The sequence below is a fragment of the Carassius gibelio genome, chromosome A25 (genome assembly GCF_023724105.1).
Source record: "Carassius gibelio isolate Cgi1373 ecotype wild population from Czech Republic chromosome A25, carGib1.2-hapl.c, whole genome shotgun sequence".
Lineage (NCBI taxonomy): Eukaryota > Metazoa > Chordata > Actinopteri > Cypriniformes > Cyprinidae > Carassius > Carassius gibelio.
Window position 1 is genome coordinate 16,571,546 of NC_068395.1, and position 17,982 is coordinate 16,589,527.

Sequence of the window (17,982 nt, forward strand, 5' to 3'; positions counted from 1 at the left end):
AAGTTAGTCATGTAATTTTTTCTTTAAGACTGGTCAATATTTAGAAAATTTCCTTACATTAAAATTGAAATTATTCTAAGTTAAATCCAAAATACAGGACCCATTACCCCTTGGTTAGCAGCTAGTGGGTAAAACTAGTTCTTAAGACACGATCTTAACATAGAGGCTAGGTTTAGGCAACTACTTAAGCCTGTAGTCCTAGACTAAAATGCATGTCTAAGCTGCTCTGACTGAAATAAACTTCCTCTGATTTATTAAAATATGTCAGTGTCATTGTTTTATCTTAAGATGCACATCAGTAGTGTCTTTATCTAAGTCACGTTTATAAAAGCGAATTAAATGTCCTAATTGAACTATGGTCTAATACAGGATTGATCTATAGGTCCTGTCTGTTAAACCAGGCCTAAGTGTAAGTTTAACTTGTGTAGTCAAACTCTCTATAAAATAGCCTTTGACCCCAAATTAATACAGATACACAAACGTTATATAACGTTTTAATTTCTATTTATTTCATTTTTATTCATTTTAGTGTCAACTTATTAGTTTTCAGAGAGTTTTCATTCTCTTATTCATCATGCATTGTATTTTATTTCTGATTTATTTAAATTAACAAATAATTAAAAATGAAAAATTAATCAATTAACAAACAAATTGCACCTCCATAATGTTATCTTTCGGTTGCTAATTGATATGTATTCTATGATTAAAATAAAGATCACTGTCAGAAGAGTCTGGCTGGAGTTTAACTGTAGAGCACACTCTATTGGACAAACACATAACACAATCACTAGCATCAAACACACACTCAGCAGCTGTTTATGTGCTGGAGGTGTAGCGGTGTGAGGAATATTTCATTGACACACATTGGGCTCTTTATTAACACATTAGATGCTCTGATGGACCAGCGTCTCTGTAATGTTTCCAGCTCAGTGAATCCAGGCATGAAGACTTCAGCTTGTTCTGGAGCAGAAGATGCACTGGCTGTCACTGTTTCACTAGTGCAGACTAGCTGCGTGTAAACTAATGATAATGGGTAGAATGTGCCATGTGAGGAAAAATGACACTCCCTCTTTCAAGTTTCACTTCCTCGTGAACAAACTTCAGCTCAGCCTACATCAAAAACAGAAATATGAACGTGTTTGCGTCTAAGAATCCAGCAAAGATAAAGTTTGTATAGCGTCATGTTTAGTTTATATGCACAGGTGGGTCAGTATTTTCTTTATATTTTGAGTGTGTCGTGTTTGTAGGTAATATTTAATACCACGCGACTTGAGCGAGGTCAGATTTGCATGCGTTTAATATCTTTTGTTATCTGCAAAACGTCAAATTCTTCTTACCACATTTGTGAGTCATTTCCTTTAGAGGTTTAATTATAGTTGTACTCCCTGGGCGAGTGTGCCCTTTTACCTTTCACTGAAAGGGATACCAGTGCAATTTTGGGATCTGCTAACATTTTTATTTAAAAAAAATTCATTAGAAAGAACTTTTGTAAAAATCTGTTACTTTCCTGTCCTCTGTCTTGTCCGCTAGTGCTGAAAGAGAAGTAACATTTCTACAGGAAACACTCAGATCCATAATCACCATTGTTTTCTTTTCTTTTTTAAAAGCTGGTCAAGATGCTAAGATGAGTCAGTGGGGTAAGTTGAGCCACACCCTCTATCTACAGAGATATACACATGTTTAGTTATGTATGGTACAATCATGACAAGGGTTGACTGTGATTGAAGGAGCCATAAATTAATAAATATTATCTGAAATGTTTAATCTAGGTGAATAGTGGTAAAACTAATTTACAGAAAGCTAAATTAGAGTGCATTGTTATGGAAGAAGATCTAGAAGCACATGACCCCAAGGCAGTAGATGCTAAAGAAGAGGTTTCTTCAGCTCCTGAACAATCATCTCTACAGCAGGAGATTTCATCTAGTAATGGTCAGTTAAAGTCTGTCGTTAAGTTGTACCTGACCTCATGAGAGCGGAATCTGATGCACGTATTCTCCCATCTGAAGAGGCTGAAGGGGGTTTTAGCGCCTCCTGTCTGACCACAGCAGAACTGCAGCAGCACTGGAGAGCCGTTAAGAGGGAGTTCAGAAGCGTTAAACTGCTGTTCGACATCCCCACCGCGCGAATCATCGACCAAACATTCACCAAATATGTGGTATGTCAACGCTTATAGTGCATATATAAACATTAAGTCAAACTCTAAGTCAAACTACTTTCTATTTTGACCTATCTTATTGTTTTTCCCATTATTCCATGATCTTTCGCCAAAATATAATACCTTGCTCTCCCTATGAAATGACGTTCATTTTTGTATGACGTCACCAAGCCCTCATATTATTTTTCAGCCGTTTCCATTTTTAATTTACAATTAAAGAATTTTATATTTAAGTTTAATTGTTTGTAAAAACTTTATACAAACAAGTTATTTATACTATAATGGCCACCCAGAAAACACAGAGCGTTCATCTTAAAGGTGCAGTAGGGAACTTTTGTAAAAAAAAAAAAATTTTTTTACATATTTATTAAACCTGTCATTATGTCCTGACAGTAGAATATGAGACAGATAATCTGTGAAAAAAATCAAGCTCCTCTGGCTTCTCCCAGTGCTCCTATTGCCATTTGCAGTTACAGACTGCTCCCAGTAAAAAATCAACCAATCAGAGCTGCGGTCCGTAACTTTGTTTGTGTTCAAAATGTAGAAAAATGTATATAAAAAGCGAGTACACCATGAATCCATTTTCCAAACCATGTTTTTGGCTTGTCCTGAATCACTAGGGTACATCTATAATAAGTGTTTATATTCGGACTATTTTAGATTGCTTCGGGGGTACCGCGGCGGAGTAACCCAGTACCTTTGTGATTCTTCATAGACATAAACAGAGAGAAGTAGTTCCGGCTACGATGTTCTTCCACAAGACGCAAGCAGTTCTGTTTATTAACCGCTAGAGCGTCAAAAGTTTCCTACCGCAGCTTTAAGTTAGGATTTGGTTATTTTTTTATTTTATAAACATATAAATGAACATTCCTATGGTAATTTGATTACTGAAAACTTTTCTGGCTAACCAAAAAATGGGAATGTATGTTTTATTTTAATTTATTGTATGTTTTAGGCATGATTCCCATCCATTTTCATTTTTTGAAATTAAGAAATAGTCTTTCAGCAGTTAGCCAGGGGGTAATCAGTCTTAGTTTTTGGTTTCAAAACAGACCATACTATGCTTTTATATAACTGACTTAAAAAAAAATAGATGACTAACTTGTAAGACTAGTCTGGGTGTTTTAAGCAACCAACCCCATTTCTTTCGAGTCTGAGTTGAGGCCAAGACCTATAGGTTGAGTCTTAGTCAAGACTTTTTTCTCTGCTTCAGTGTCACATGAAACTCTCATCCAGAGCTGCACAGACCACAAAACATACCCACCGTGTTGTAGTAGGCTACTCAAGACTGGACTCTGTCTTGACTCGGTTCAAGTTAAAGACAGAATCCAAATGCTTCAAGACAAGACCAAAAACCATGAAAATCCTGGTCCTGGACTCAGAATCAAGTCCAATTTCGAGCATCACAACATTGCTGTAGAAAAGGGGTACCCAATCCCATTCCTGAAGATCAAACTACCTGCAGAGTTCAGTTCCTACCCTGATCCAACAAACCTGTCTGTAATTATCAGGTGCTTCTGCAGTTCTTAATTAGCTGGATTAACTGATCAGGATTGGAGCTGAACTTTGCAGGAGGCAGATCTCCAGGAACAGGATTGGGCACCCCTGCTTTAGGGTGTCCATTCTGGCAAATCAAGAATGGTTGGCTGTGCACGTCTTTACCAGACTTGACACATTCTGCAATGCTTCTCTTGTCTCCTCCACATTAGTCCTGCCTTCACAGCTCCTTTCTGTCCTTCAGGTGTACCAGGTTGTGGTGATCCGCTCAGGTAGTTACGACTGTGAGCGTGTAGCTATCGAGCGACGCTACTCAGACTTCCTCCACCTTCATCAGGAGCTCCTGCTGGACTTCAGCGCGGAAATGGAGGACATTGTGATGCCCAGGAAGAAAATAAGGGGCAACTTCTCAGAGGAGAACATTGCAGAGCGGCGTGTGGCCCTCAGAGACTATCTTACTCAGCTGTACTCCCTCCGTTTTGTCCGAAAATCACAAGCATTCCTAGCATTCTTCACTCATAAGGAATTAAAACCTGCATATGACCTCCTGCGTGGGGGCCGCTTTTCCCGGGCGCTTGAGGGCCTCCAGAAAGTGTTGGTTCTTCAGGAAAAACTCTCTTCTCACAACCCTACTTTGGTGGTGCCAACGCTGTGTGCCATACTGGTGTGTCAGAGGGATCTAGAAGACTTTGACGCAGCTTTTCAAACTGGCAGAAGAGCTCTGCCCACGGTGAGACGCTACGAGCTCCAGCAGTATCAAGGGCCCCTGCTGGAGGCTCTTGTTGATTTGGGCTACAGTCTTGGGCTGCCTGTGGCCCAGTTACAGGACGAGCTGACCAGAATGCAAGACTCGCCCAATGGGCAGGTGTCAGAGATGACCCTTAAAGAACTGGTGGTGCAAGAGTTTGTATAATCAGAAACAACAGCTATTTAGTTGTTAACAAACCCAAAAAATCTAACTTTAGTTGTTCTATGTTATCGGATTAATGAATCTCACCTGAAAGAAAATGCAAACAAATGAAAATCCCCAATGAATTTCCCACAGAGTTGGTTTGGGATCTTTTGACATGGACCCTAAAGAAACCACCCAATCACCCAGAACATCCACATATCAGTACCCAGACACCGTAAACATGAGGATAGTTTCTTTTGGCTTGGGCACGTGTTCTGACTTGTTCTGTATTTATATTTTTATGAGCCATATTTCTTTTGATCTCATATTTTGTTTATGCCACAAATCTTTCCCAATCATTTTGGATAATTGTGCTACTGTGAAATTGAATGCCAATTTTGCAAGTTATTCTGGATTGCTTTCACTGATTATGCGCACTTTTAAGCTAGTGTGTTGTTATTATTAACGATACCTAAAAATATTCAAATTAGTTTTTGTTAAGTGAAATATAATTTTGAAATATGATCAAAGCTGAATTAAAATAAAATATATTATACAAATAACTTAAACTAAAAAAATAAAAAATATATTTTTTTTGTTTCTGTAATTTATATATTTACACTTTTTCAACACAGCATCCTACAAGCAAAAACTGAGTGAACTGATTCTCGCTTTGGGAATGAGAAGTCCTGGTGTCAAAATCCCGGACGAGCCCCCAAATAATGATTTGTCTATCAATATCAATATTGAATATATTTTTGTGTCAATATATTCTTTATTTTGAACAGATTTCTTTGTTTAAAATCTCCAAAACAGTATTTCATTAAATCATGACATACTATGCTTGGGCACAGTACCATACACATACAGTAATAGTCAAAGAACTGGGAGAGGAGTTTAAACAAAACTCAACACAAAAACATAAATTTGCTTTTCTTTTTTTTTTCTTTCTTTTTTTGTGATTAAATAAAAATTACAACTTAATTACTTGTACGAAATACTTCAAATATAATATTTCTGCATGCGTGTCTGTCCAAATCAAAAAATCATCTTACGAAACATAATATTTATAGTCCTTGGATATATTCAATATAAATACCAAGGCATCTAAATTGCTTTTTGGGTAAATAAATAACTTTTAGCTACTAAAAATACAGTGTAATTAGATTTCTGTACTTACTACTTTCTCTAAAAAATATTGCATTACAATAGTTTTTTTATGTAAATTGTATAATCTTTATCTGACCAAAGGGAGAAATTTACATAAAAAAAAAATAAATGTTTACCTTAGATGCTATTTTTTTTATGTTAAATCCACTTTTGTTTTATATAGAATTGTTTTATAGTTTATACAGTATTTATACAATTACATCAGAAGTAGCTTTAATTAAACCACAGATAAATTAAGAGTAATATCCCTTCCTTTACTTGTTTCAAGGGAAAATTAATTAAATAAAAAAAAAATAGCAATGCATTTCACCCCACACTGTACTTAAGGTACTATGGTATTACTGTGGTACATGACCAAAAACATGATGGCACCATAGTACTATTTGTTAAATAAACAAACAAACAAACACCACTGTGGTAGAAGTGTAACAAGAGAAAGAAAGAAAAACTAGGCCTACATCGATTATTATACCAGTATATTGATATTTGAATGAAAGCAATAATTATGTTAGAATAATTATTGTACAAACAAATATAACTAAAGTAATTTAACTCATATCACTTTTTATGAAAATCCCCCAGTAAGAAAATACATTATAATTCCATTGCTTTCAACATGCAATATGTCAGCATTTAACAGCGTAAATGAGGCGATTTGTACACAACGTCTATTTTACAAAAACTGTAGAAATGCGTCGTTACAGTCGTGAAATACAGGAATATGGTGCAGCACTGCACTTCGAGAAATAAAGTCGTGCATTGCCACCTATCGCGTCACTGAACCATAGAGGGTTAATGTAACTCATCAGACGTGAGTAATCAATAAGTGTAAGAAATATATATATATCTATATATATCTATATATATCTATATATATATATATATATATATATATATATATATATATATAAAGTAGTAAATAATACTTTATTCAAAAGTAATACACTATAAATTATTAAACTGCTATTACTTAAAAATGAAACTGATCGATTTTTGTTGCGCGACTAATCGAGCCTTGCACGTGTTGCCACAGCGCGTGCGCAGACTTCATGCGCACAAGTGTTTATATTAGCTTCTTGTGCTACGTGCAGTCATGCTGTCCATGTGGGCCACATAACTGAAAGAAGAGCTCTTTAAATCAATTCATTCACGTTAAAACGCGTAGTTTAGCTCATGTCTACAATGGCGAAGGACGGTGCAGCGAAACTGTCCAAAAACGTCCTGCGGATGAAGGTAAGAAGAGTCAGCTCTGATACTTGTGGAAACCATTTAGTGGTGCACTTTTAACTAGAATTGTGATAAAAAGATGTTAAAGTTGTCTGTTGTGTTGTTTCGAGCGTCATGCTCCGCTGTGGCTGATGCAGTGTGTCTCTGTGTCTGTAGTTCATGCAGCGAGGCTTGGACGCAGAGCTGAAGAAGCAGCTGGATGAAGAGGAGAAGAGGATCATCAGTGATGAGCACTGGTTCCTGGACCTTCCTGAGCTCAAGGCCAAAGAGTGAGACCTCACCGACATCTCACTGTTAGCCTGTCCTCAGAAAACTGTTTTTGGACACACAATGTCTTAATGGCACTGTGTGACGTAACACATCTATGGAAGCCCGTTTCCGCCACAAAAAAAAAAAAAAAAAAAAACCTTGTCAATTATGATAAAAAATTGTTGGAATTAAGACAGTTATCTCCTGTTTATGAGATATAAAGTCGAAAACTACAATAAAAAAAATATGACAGAATTCGAAATTGACATGTAAATAAATATTGAAATTTTGAAATAGTTGTTTATGAATTATAAAGTCATGCAATATAAACAAAGTTTTAATGATTACAATGTTTAAAAAAAATCAAGGTTGACTAAAATGGCAAAATAATTGAAAATTACTACTTTTTGTCATAATGACTTGCCTTAATTTTGACAATCTCATATTTGTGAATTAGTATCTCATAGTGGATGTTAGTGGAATATATTAATATTGGTAAACATGATTGCTCTGAGGAGAACTGATTTCATATCAACTAACCAGTGACACATTTCACATGTGACTTAAGTGACGGAATACCTTATAATTCTACATATCTGATGTGTTAATTCCATTTTGTCAATTAGTCATGCATTATTTATAAAGAACAACAACAACAACAACAAAAACATTACTAAGAATTTTTCATGGCTTTACAATAATGGTCCATTAGTTAATGTTAGTTAACCACTTTAGTTAACATGAACTAAGCAAGAACAATCCTCCTACAGCATTTATTAATCTTAGTTGATGTTAATTTCAGCATGTACTAATGCATTATTCAGATCAGACGTTTTGCTCGTTGACATTAGTTAATGCACTGTGAATTAGCATGAACTAACAATGAATAACTGTATTTTCATTAACTAACATTAACAAAGATGAATAAATACAGTAATGCATTGTTCGTTGTTTGTTCATGTTAATTAATGAAGTAACTAACATTAACTGATGGACCATTATTCTAAAGTGTGACCCTTTTCGTTTGACCAGAAACCATATCATCGAGGAGAGAAGCTACGCTCCCTGTGAGGATTTGGTTTTTGGCAGAATGTCCTTCAGAGGATTCAATCCTGAAGTTGAGGTACTTTTGTAAAACTTTATGAAATGTGAGACCACAAGTTTGCTTCCATTTTTCCCCCCCAAATTAATAATAATTATAAAAGCATTATGTATTGTGTTATGTATGTTATTTGAGCATGATTTGAAAATGAATTGAGGTTAAGGAAGCACTAATTTTATTTATGTACTTGCTCATCAATGGAGTTTTGTTTATTTTTATATGAATGTTTCTTTCAGAACGGTCTCATCAAATTAATGTCATGATTGTGCACTGAACATTTCATTGATCAGCAAACTCAATCTCTTGTAGAAATTAATGTTACTAATGAACACACACCAAGAGGAAGAGGAGGACGATGAGGACGGCAATGTGAGCAGAATGGAAACAGACATCACAGATGAAGAGATGGCCAAAAGGTGAGACAGGAAATGATCTCAGTGTGATGTCATTGTACAGGAGGGAAGGACATTGATTGCTATTTGCTTTCTCCTTCAGATATGAAAGTATGGTCGAGAGTATGAGAAAGAAGTTTGCCAAGAAACGAAATCGCTCCACGGTTACTAAGAGTGAAGAGGACGTCAACTGCAATGTTGTTGAAGATCAACCCAAAAGGGCTTTTCTGAAACCTCAGGACTGAGACGTTTTATTCACAGGTCTACCATATATATAATTAGTTTTTTATGCAGTGGACTTTATTTTTATTTTAGATTTTTATTTTATTTTTATGTTTAATGACGTTGTTAAAAGACCAACTTTTCATGTAAAAGGTACAAGTGATTTTATGGATTTGTTTGAACAAGACTATGTATAATTTTTTTTTTTCTCTCTCTCTCTCTCACAATTAAATGTACCAACCTAAAAAAATAAAACCTGACCTGGATGTGATGACCAGTGCTTTATTAAAAATGGATAAGATTTCAATATTTGCTCACCTAAATTGTTCACAGAAAGTCAAATGAGGCCTGTAAATGTTAAGTGTGCAAGTCTATTAGTATTAGTAAACAATCACAACTCAAGCGTGCAAGAGTTCTGCTGGCTGCTCATCACTGCTCAGAAAGACTTGTGAGAGGACTCGGTCAGACAGTGAAGTGGGGCCGTGTCTGTAGAGAAAGGGAAGAGCCCACGCAGAGGCCCCGGGGTAGTAGAAGGGCTTTGGTCTCGGGGACAGTATGGCATGCTTTAAAGCCTCAAGAAACGGCCGTGTGTCTGAGCTTGATACTGAAGACATGTTGACCAGCCGCTGCTGCATTGAGCGGATGTATTCTTCTCCATAAGACGCCATCACTTCCTGAGCCAAACCGCTGAGGATGTCCTCCTGAGCACTAATCCACTGCTCTCTGTTGCCCAAAATATCTGGAATATGGATTTTGTTGACAAAAGAAAAGTTAATAGAAAACCTGTATATATATTTGATATCCTTTATTCTCTTGTGTTTCACAGGAAATAATAGCACTAAACATGAATAAGTGCTGACGGAGTATACATTGACGGGTGGACTATTCCTTTAAGGGTGCATGTAGTAGTTCCAATTGAAGTTTAGGAAATAAGTTGTTTTTTGTCATATTAAAAATAAACGTTTACTTGAGATTATGACTGTACTCAAAAAATAAGTGTTTTATTCATGTATGGGTCAGGTCACCCCCGTCAATGTATTTTGCTGCCATGTTTGAATCAATATTTCGGTAAGTGTTGGGAAGAATCTTAATGCTCATAGGTTGCTAATAAAAAATGTGAATGTGAAAGTGATGTGACGTGACGTGAAGCCAATTATGGTGTCCCATACTTGCAATCTGTGCTCTGTATTTAATCCATCCAAGTGCGCACACACACACACACACACAGTAGCGAACACACACCCAGCAGTGGGCCATATTGCTGCGGCGCCCGAGGTGGAGTTGGGGGTTCGGGTCTCAAGGGTCTCACCTCATTCGTGATATTGAGGGTGGAAGAGTGGTCATCCACTCCCTACAGACAATTCCTGCCGGACCTGAGACTCAAACCCGCTATCTTCATGTTACAAGTAGGGATGGGTCACCATTTTCTAATATTCGATTAGTTGATTTAATTATAGAATATCGAATAGGCTGTGCGATTATTGACAAAAAAAATCCCATGTTTTCGGTGCTGATGCCGTGGCGTGCATGTGGGGGAGGGGTGCGATTTTCATATAATAATCGATTAATATCTATCATTGAATATTATATATATTTTTTTAAATCACCATCCTTAGTTTCAATGACATGAAGTTTCGGAAGCAATTGAAAATTCTAATACCACTGTGGTATTTGAACACGAATGAAACATTGAAGTTAATGCTAGCTAGAAAACTACCTAATGCACCTTTAATTGTCATAAATAAAGGGAAGTTTATACAATAGCTATAACAATAGCAACATGGGAACGATATTGTTGGAATAACATTCTGAACAATTTTTTTTCAAGCTTGAGAATGATAAAAAAAAAACTTGACAGCCAATCGTATTCCACTCGGTTTTCAGAGTTTGAGCATTAAATATCTGCAGCACGCTTATAATAACCAACTGTGTGTGTCGTAATTGTTCTTGGTGTGAAAGGGCCTTTATTCTCACTTGTTTTGAAAGCTCCCGGTTGAATGATGATGACTTTGACTCCCCAGCGTGAGAGTTCCTGTCTCATCGCTCCACTGAAGGAGATCAGCGCTGCTTTAGACGCCCCATATCCTGCGAATCCAGAAAGTGGAACTTCTCCTGAAGGAAACCAATGATTCATTTTAAAGATGTTAGTGCTTACTGGGATTTATATACTCCTTAATGGGATTAGGATATATGTTTTGTAAGAGACTATTAAGTACCTGAGGTCTACAAAAATGCATGTTAACAAAAAAGTTTACCTGCCATACTGGCTATACTGATGAGTTGTCCTTTTGATTGTCTTATCAGAGGCAGAAAGACTTGAGTCATCTCCACACTACCAATAAAATTCACATCTAGGACTTTTTTATACATTTTGATTGGCAGAATTTCTCCATCGCAGACGTATCCCAGCACTCCAGCATTGTTCACAAGTGGCCAAAGTCCTGTCCACAAGAAATGAGTCACAAAAAACAACATACATGCACTGGTCTGTATACATGCTACTAAACTTTAAACAGTAACATTTATTGAGCGTTAGTATGTGAGAGGTTGCTGGGGCATTGCTACTGCATGTGGTTGCTGCGGTGTTGTTGTTCCTGGGTTGTTATGTGTGAAGGGGCATTGCTGGGATATTTTGGATGGTTGCTTTGCAGTTTCTTTGGCATTCGGATCTACTGTGCAGTTGCTAGGTTGTTCTGGATATTTGCTACAATGTTTTTCTAAAAAGTCGCTTAAGTGGGGTGTTGCTTTGCAATCACTGGGATGCTCATGTAGTCGCTAGGGTTTTTAGGATTACAGTTTTGATTGTTATGAGGTTTCTAAAGCCCCTTTCACACTGCCATTCCGGCAAATACACGGGTAAAGTGTTACGGCAATTGTTCCCGGGTCACTAGATTTTGCACTTTCACACTGCTAGTGATAACCCGGGATATGTGCGTGCTTTCACACACAACTCTTGAAGATCCCGTAACGACACGTGACATCAGGCCTTGACGTGTAATGTACGAGTTGAAAACGCTAGGCACGTTATACTTTCACTAGACTTTCACTGAATAATACTTTCACTGAAGCAAGCAAACGATCTCTGCGTCAGCGCGGAAAGTGAGGAACTAACTGATCTCTGCTTCATTACAGTTTGCACATATTTTTTGTAGCGAACATTGATCTTCCTTCAAAACAGCCGGTAAAAGAGTCACGCGATAACGTGCATCATCACTTCGACACGGCATTAGATCTGGCTTTTCTTCACAAAGCACTCGTCCCGGGTTGAACCCGGCAATGTTACTAGGTCCCCGACCTGGGTTAACTGCCGGAATCAATCCCAGGACGTGGTTGCTTTCACACAGAAGGCGACCGGCAATGTTCCGGCAATATGGCGGGTCAGACGTGCAGTGTGAAAGGGGCTTAAGTGTTCAGCGTGGTTGCTGTGGAGGTGTTAATGGGTCATTGTCAAATGGTTACCATGTGCTCTAGGTCAGGGGTTCCCAAACTTTCCCATTCCACGACCCACCTAGACAAGTGTAATCTATTTCACGACCCACCAAAATATTTGAAAAAAAAAAAAAAAAAAATCGGTTGACAAGCCTAATCTTATTTAAAAGTTTGCTGACAGAAATTAAGTATTTAAGAAAGATAACCATTTTTTTAGAGTACAAGTGAAAAAATTCACTACTAGTATTTAAGTCTTTAACAGGCTCACTCCAGTGAACTGTAATCTGTGCTGCTGTGTTTTGTTGCAGGAAATGCATTCATGATCCTTCCGTGTGTGTCAGCGAGAACGGAGCACAAACACTTTTTCTTAGAAAAGCATAAGAAACAAAGCAGAACTATCTAAAACAGTTTGGAGATTAAAATAATACTTTAGAAAATAACAATAAACAGATGTCTTGTTTAAAAAAACAACAACAAAAAAACTGGATGACATTAAATTCAGGCAGAAATTTATTTGTGCAATGGTTAAAAAAAAAAAAAAAAAAGAAAAAAAAAAAAAAAAAAAAAAAAAAAAAGTTCAGCAATATCTTCAAAAGATTTCTGAACATTGTCAAATTTTTCTCTAAACAGAGATGATTTGTCAAGGAAATATTGCAACATTTTGTACATTTTGTTATGTGTAAATGTTTAAATCTTGTAGTATTACAATTAACACTGCGTTTGTGCCCTGCTCACCCTGTACATGTGAAATGCTTTTTACAAACCATTTCCCGATGAAAAAAGTGCAGAGTTCAAACGGACGATAGAAATGAATGAACATGGCCTACCTGAAACTGTTTTCCTAACATTTGAATTGTCTGGTGTATGCAATCTCATGCAGAATATAGTGTATTGAAGTGAGCAAGTTTTTTCTCTTTAATAATGCGGACTGATTGAACCTTTTTCTGTGCGATTGCTAGAATGATTGTTAGGGTGTTTTATGTGGTTTCTATACTGTCACCAAAGTGTTTTTTATTAGGTTGTTTTAAAGTGGTTACTAGAGTGTTCACTAGGTATGTAGAAAACTTGAGTGTTCAGAAAAGTTGCTAAGTGGTTACTAGGGTGTTATGGGTGTTAACAGAGTCCTTTTAGGCAAGTCATGCCACTTGGCAATGCCTCCGGGCAGCTATTTCAGATTAACAAGACCAGCTCCTATCTAAATAAATGGGCAGAGAGTCAGTACTGCACTTTAACTGGTCACCGGGACATTAAAACTGCATGTATATAAACGGCAGTAAAGTATAATAAAAATCGCTGAAAAAATTTGATGACTTTGCCGCAAAATAAGGTTTAAAACGCTTTTTTCCCTAAAGGTTATACTTTTACTACGCATGCGCATGGGTTCACGACACCATCTTAATTTACGTCTCTATCCAGATGCCGGTGTTGTGCCAAACACTTAAACAAATGCTCAATGTCATTTGTTTTATTAGTCTACAGTACAACATTTTGAATTATAATTTTTTATTTACTCTTCTATGTGGATTCCATCTGATCTTGCACACACCACAACTCGCTGTCGCCAAATCGTCTCTGCTGTCGCAAAACCTCAACTGTGCGCATGTGTCAGTGGAACCAGACGATAGGCTTAAATGTTTCCTGGCTTGACTGTTAAAAGCAGATGATTGGCTTTCCAGTGCGAGGGGCATGTGCATACAACCGCCATCTTTACGGTTACAGGTTTTCCCAGGCGGCAAGGAAGTCGACCGGAAGTTGAAGTCGGCTGCGTGCTGCTATCTTGTAGCAGAACTTCACTTGCGTTAGCATTCCCATTGACTCCCATTCATTTTGGCGTCACTTTGACAGCGAATAACTTTACATCTGAGGCGTTTAAAGACTCCGTTTGTTCATTATTTATTTCTGAAGATACACGACAATGTATAAAGGGCTCCATTACCTTCTATGTTACATTATGGCCCCGTAGAAACAGTTTTTGTAAAAAATAGGCTAACGATTGCGTCATAACCACTCGGCTCTCTGTCGCATTACCGTACAGACAGGAGGAGAAGCTCGCAGGTAATTAACTTAATATGGCGTACTGGCGTTACATTTTAAAATACTATACCAAATAATTAATCAGAATACTTACTCCTGCTCACTCACAACAAAGAACTCCCCGCTCAAGCTCGCCGTCTCTGCAAGATTAACGATGGCAGTTTGCACGCACAGCTACTAGAAGATTTACATCTGTCAGACAGGTTGCTGACGTCATCAAGCTTCGTTTGAGTCTGCTCGTCAGAAACGGAAGTGCTAAAAAACGCTAAAAATGGGCTTCACTTGTCTCAATTGAGTTCCAATGGGGTCGCTGTGTCCATTTCTTTTACTGTCTATGGCTTTTCCTTATATAGTTGTATTGAGGATTGAGGAAGTGGCATGTCTCTTATAAATTGTCTCTGGTGTTAACTAGCGTCTTCTAAACAGATGCTCTGATGTTGAGTGTTCTGGATAGTTGCTAACATATTGCTAAGTGGCTGTTCTGGAAAGTTGCTTTGTGGTTGCTAGAGTGTTCTTGACAATCGCCCAGATGTTGCTAAGTGGTTACTTTAAGGTGTTCTGGTTGGTTGCCAGTGCTTTCCATATAGATGCTATGCTGTTGGTTGAATGTTCTGGATAGTTGCTAGGATATTGCTAAGTGGGTGTTATGGGAAGTGGTCTTGTTTTTTGCTAAGAGGTTACTAACTACAACTGTTTGGTTGCTAAAACATTGCTTAGTGGTTGCTAGTGTGTTCTAGGTAGTTGTTATGCTGTTGTTAAGGTGGTGTTCATGGTTTTGAGTGTTTGTGGTGGTATTTATTCATTTAGTGGTTCTATTGTTACCTGTTTTGCCAGTTTGCCTCTGGATGTACTGATGTGCCTGTGTGATCTGGCTGCTGTCGGTGATGTCTATCTGTAGGACAGTGATGTTTTGAGATGCATCTTTCTTCAGCTTCAGAGCTCCAGGACTGCGTTCATCCAGAACCCCTGCAAACACCCTCATCCCAGCGCTGTCCAAAAACCTGGCCAGATCATGACCAAAACCCGAATCACAACCTGAGACAAACACAATCACACCGCTACATTTCCAAGCTTCCAGTGCATTATGGATCATTTTGGTCAGGTGTTGCAGTGTGGAGTCATTGAAAGCATCTTATAATACAGCAGTTCATGTTTGAAACCAGAAACCAGTCTGTGTTAAGTGTCATCACAAGAATGCAGCCGTGATTTACGATCTTACAGGAAGAAGTGCTGTTAAACTTACTCAGATAAGTTCACAGTGCAAAGTACACAAGGGTGGCACAGAAATATTGATCTACTGGGTGAAATGTTTACATTTCATTGCATAAAGAAAATGTTAGACCATTAATATTTTGTGTACAGTGACATTATTTTCATGACAATTAAGAACATTTACGCCCAATTCTCATTACTGTAAAGCAAAGATCATATTCTCAGTACCATAATATACTTAATTGTATTAATCGCTTTTATTCTTACTCGAGGCATTCGATTTTTTCAGATGTAATATATACCTAAATTTATTTTTTTTTATTATTCAAATGTGTATAGATAGATAATGTCATTGCTGATGCCATTGATGTCATTAAATGAGACTGATTTATGTAATTATTTATTCTTGTATTATTTATTACAGGAATAGGACCTGAGGAAATAAGATTAAATATCATAAAACAATGTCATGATGCAATATATATATATATTTATAATGAATCTCAGCATATATGAATGGTCTTTCACTGATTTTGTTATTGTTTGAATTATTTAGTTTGAGTTTCATCAAACCTTTCAAGAATGATTAAATAAGAATTTACAACTTGTATTAAGAAATACAGAAATTGTATATATATATAAATACAAATTTCTTAATACAAGTTATAAATTCTCATTTAATCATTCTTGAAAGGTTTGATGAAAATCAATCTAAATAATTCAAACAATAACACAATCAGTGAAAGACCATTCATATATGCTGAGATTCATAATATTTACACATGCACAAATACAGAATTCAGGCAGTTATACACAGTCTGACAGGAGCGTACAGGATAGTGTCTTACCTGTGATGAGTACTGCCTTGTTTTGAGTTGGCAACATGACCTCTTCTCTCCCTACATAGTGGATGACACTGCACAGCACACTCACAATCCCCAGTTTAAGGGCGATGGAATGGACCAAGCAGCTCAACATCACCCCAGACACCCCGAGCAACCCCAACCACCTCACCGAGCGGCCCTCAGCACCCCGCAGAAGCAGCACCCCGACACATATTACCACCAGCAGATCGTATATTACACCCAGACAGCCTTCTACAGTCCCCTCCATTTCTACACGACGCTCGGGAATGAAGCGGCCAGTGCTATCAGGAGATCTAGAAAGACGCCTGTGAGATTACAGTCTGTCTGTTGTGCTCAGCTGGTTTGATAATGTGTGAATCTTTTAAATCTTTCAGGTTTAATGCTTCATACTGCACACAGAAGTGAATCCCGCCCTCACCAGTGCATATCATAAGTTGCTCATTTAGTCATGTGCAAACATATGGCTGTGGAAAAACTCTTCATTTTATTATGTAAAATGTTTTATCTTAAGAAACAGAGTTTCATGGAAACCAACGGAAACTATATAAAACAAAGTGGTCACACTCATGGTCTTTGGTAAAAAATTACCGAACATAAGTAATGGGGAAAAAAATACATTGAGAATACAGAAAAGTGTTGTGTGTGCAGTCTACAAATGCAGAAAAAATTGCACAGCAATAAAGGGGGGAAACTAAAACGTCTAGAGTGTAAAATCAACACACCAACTCACACACGCGTGGACACACACTTGTACACACACATACACACCTATGAACTGATGTGACTGTAACACTGCAACTATGTCAAATAAAATAAGTAATTCAACTACAATGCAGTAAAATAAAAAAGTGGACAGCAAGGCAGGGACTACACTCTATAACATCAACAGTTTAAACGGATACATCCACTCACACACACTTACATACATACACACACACACAATTACACATACCCAAGTGAACTGGTATGGGTATAACCATATAGCCAAAATGAGTCAGAAAACTGAAATAAGAGGTTAAAATCAGATCAGACCCAGAAGGATTTAGCTCTAATAAAGCATTCCTGTTAATTTTTGTTCATGTTTTGTGTAACTAAGTACTTTCTGTGTTCAGGTTTGAGTATATATATATATATTATTTTCAATAATGCAAAAAAAAAAAAACTACATTTCAAAAAATATAAACCTTGACAAAAACCTTTTTTTTATTAAATCCACAACCTAATAAAAGTAAACAATTATGTATATTTTTGCTCTCACCAGGATGTGATATTCTGCCTCCAAAATTTATTTGATTTTAAAAGCCTAGTCTGTATTTTATTCTGAAATACTGCATTGATTGATTTCATTATTATTGCATAAATATTAATTAGTACCATGAAATTCTCTCAAAATACAAAAGAACCAATATTATTTAACAAAAATATATTAGATTGATTTTACTGAGAAGAGAAAAAAATAAAAATATATATATTCAGGTGTCCGGTCGCTTTTGACCATGAAGACCATGAGTGTGACTCATAAATGAGGAGCGCAC

At 37.0% G+C, this 17,982-nt stretch overlaps 3 protein-coding genes across 5 annotated transcripts; 2 read left to right on the forward strand and 1 right to left on the reverse strand.

Moving 5' to 3' along the window:
* The first annotated feature begins 1,045 nt into the window (after positions 1–1,045).
* snx20 (sorting nexin 20) lies at positions 1,046–5,451 on the forward strand. Of its 3 annotated transcripts, none has more exons than XM_052544144.1 (5): positions 1,046–1,202; positions 1,608–1,637; positions 1,831–1,929; positions 2,007–2,155; positions 3,897–5,451. In XM_052544144.1, the coding sequence occupies exons 2-5, from the start codon at positions 1,625–1,627 to the stop codon at positions 4,563–4,565; spliced, it is 930 nt and encodes a 309-aa protein (XP_052400104.1). In that variant the 5' UTR covers positions 1,046–1,202; positions 1,608–1,624; the 3' UTR covers positions 4,566–5,451. The 3 variants fall into 3 exon arrangements, with proteins under 3 accessions (XP_052400104.1, XP_052400106.1, XP_052400105.1); XM_052544146.1 differs by having other exon boundaries at positions 1,047–1,202; positions 1,797–1,929; XM_052544145.1 differs by having other exon boundaries at positions 1,048–1,202; positions 1,770–1,929.
* A 1,311-nt stretch (positions 5,452–6,762) lies between these two features.
* Positions 6,763–9,177, forward strand: mphosph6 (M-phase phosphoprotein 6). Its single transcript, XM_052544162.1, has 5 exons — positions 6,763–6,947; positions 7,098–7,210; positions 8,223–8,313; positions 8,602–8,708; positions 8,788–9,177. Exons 1-5 carry the CDS (start codon positions 6,888–6,890, stop codon positions 8,927–8,929), a joined length of 513 nt encoding a protein of 170 aa, XP_052400122.1. The 5' UTR covers positions 6,763–6,887; the 3' UTR covers positions 8,930–9,177.
* Positions 9,178–9,179: 2 nt separating this feature from the next.
* LOC127947142 (estradiol 17-beta-dehydrogenase 2-like) lies at positions 9,180–17,514 on the reverse strand. The gene is made up of 5 exons (XM_052544136.1): positions 16,430–17,514; positions 15,192–15,404; positions 11,162–11,347; positions 10,881–11,018; positions 9,180–9,645 (listed from the first exon to the last, which is right to left on the reverse strand). The coding sequence occupies exons 1-5, from the start codon at positions 16,692–16,694 to the stop codon at positions 9,305–9,307; spliced, it is 1,143 nt and encodes a 380-aa protein (XP_052400096.1). The 5' UTR covers positions 16,695–17,514; the 3' UTR covers positions 9,180–9,304.
* Positions 17,515–17,982: the final 468 nt, after the last annotated feature.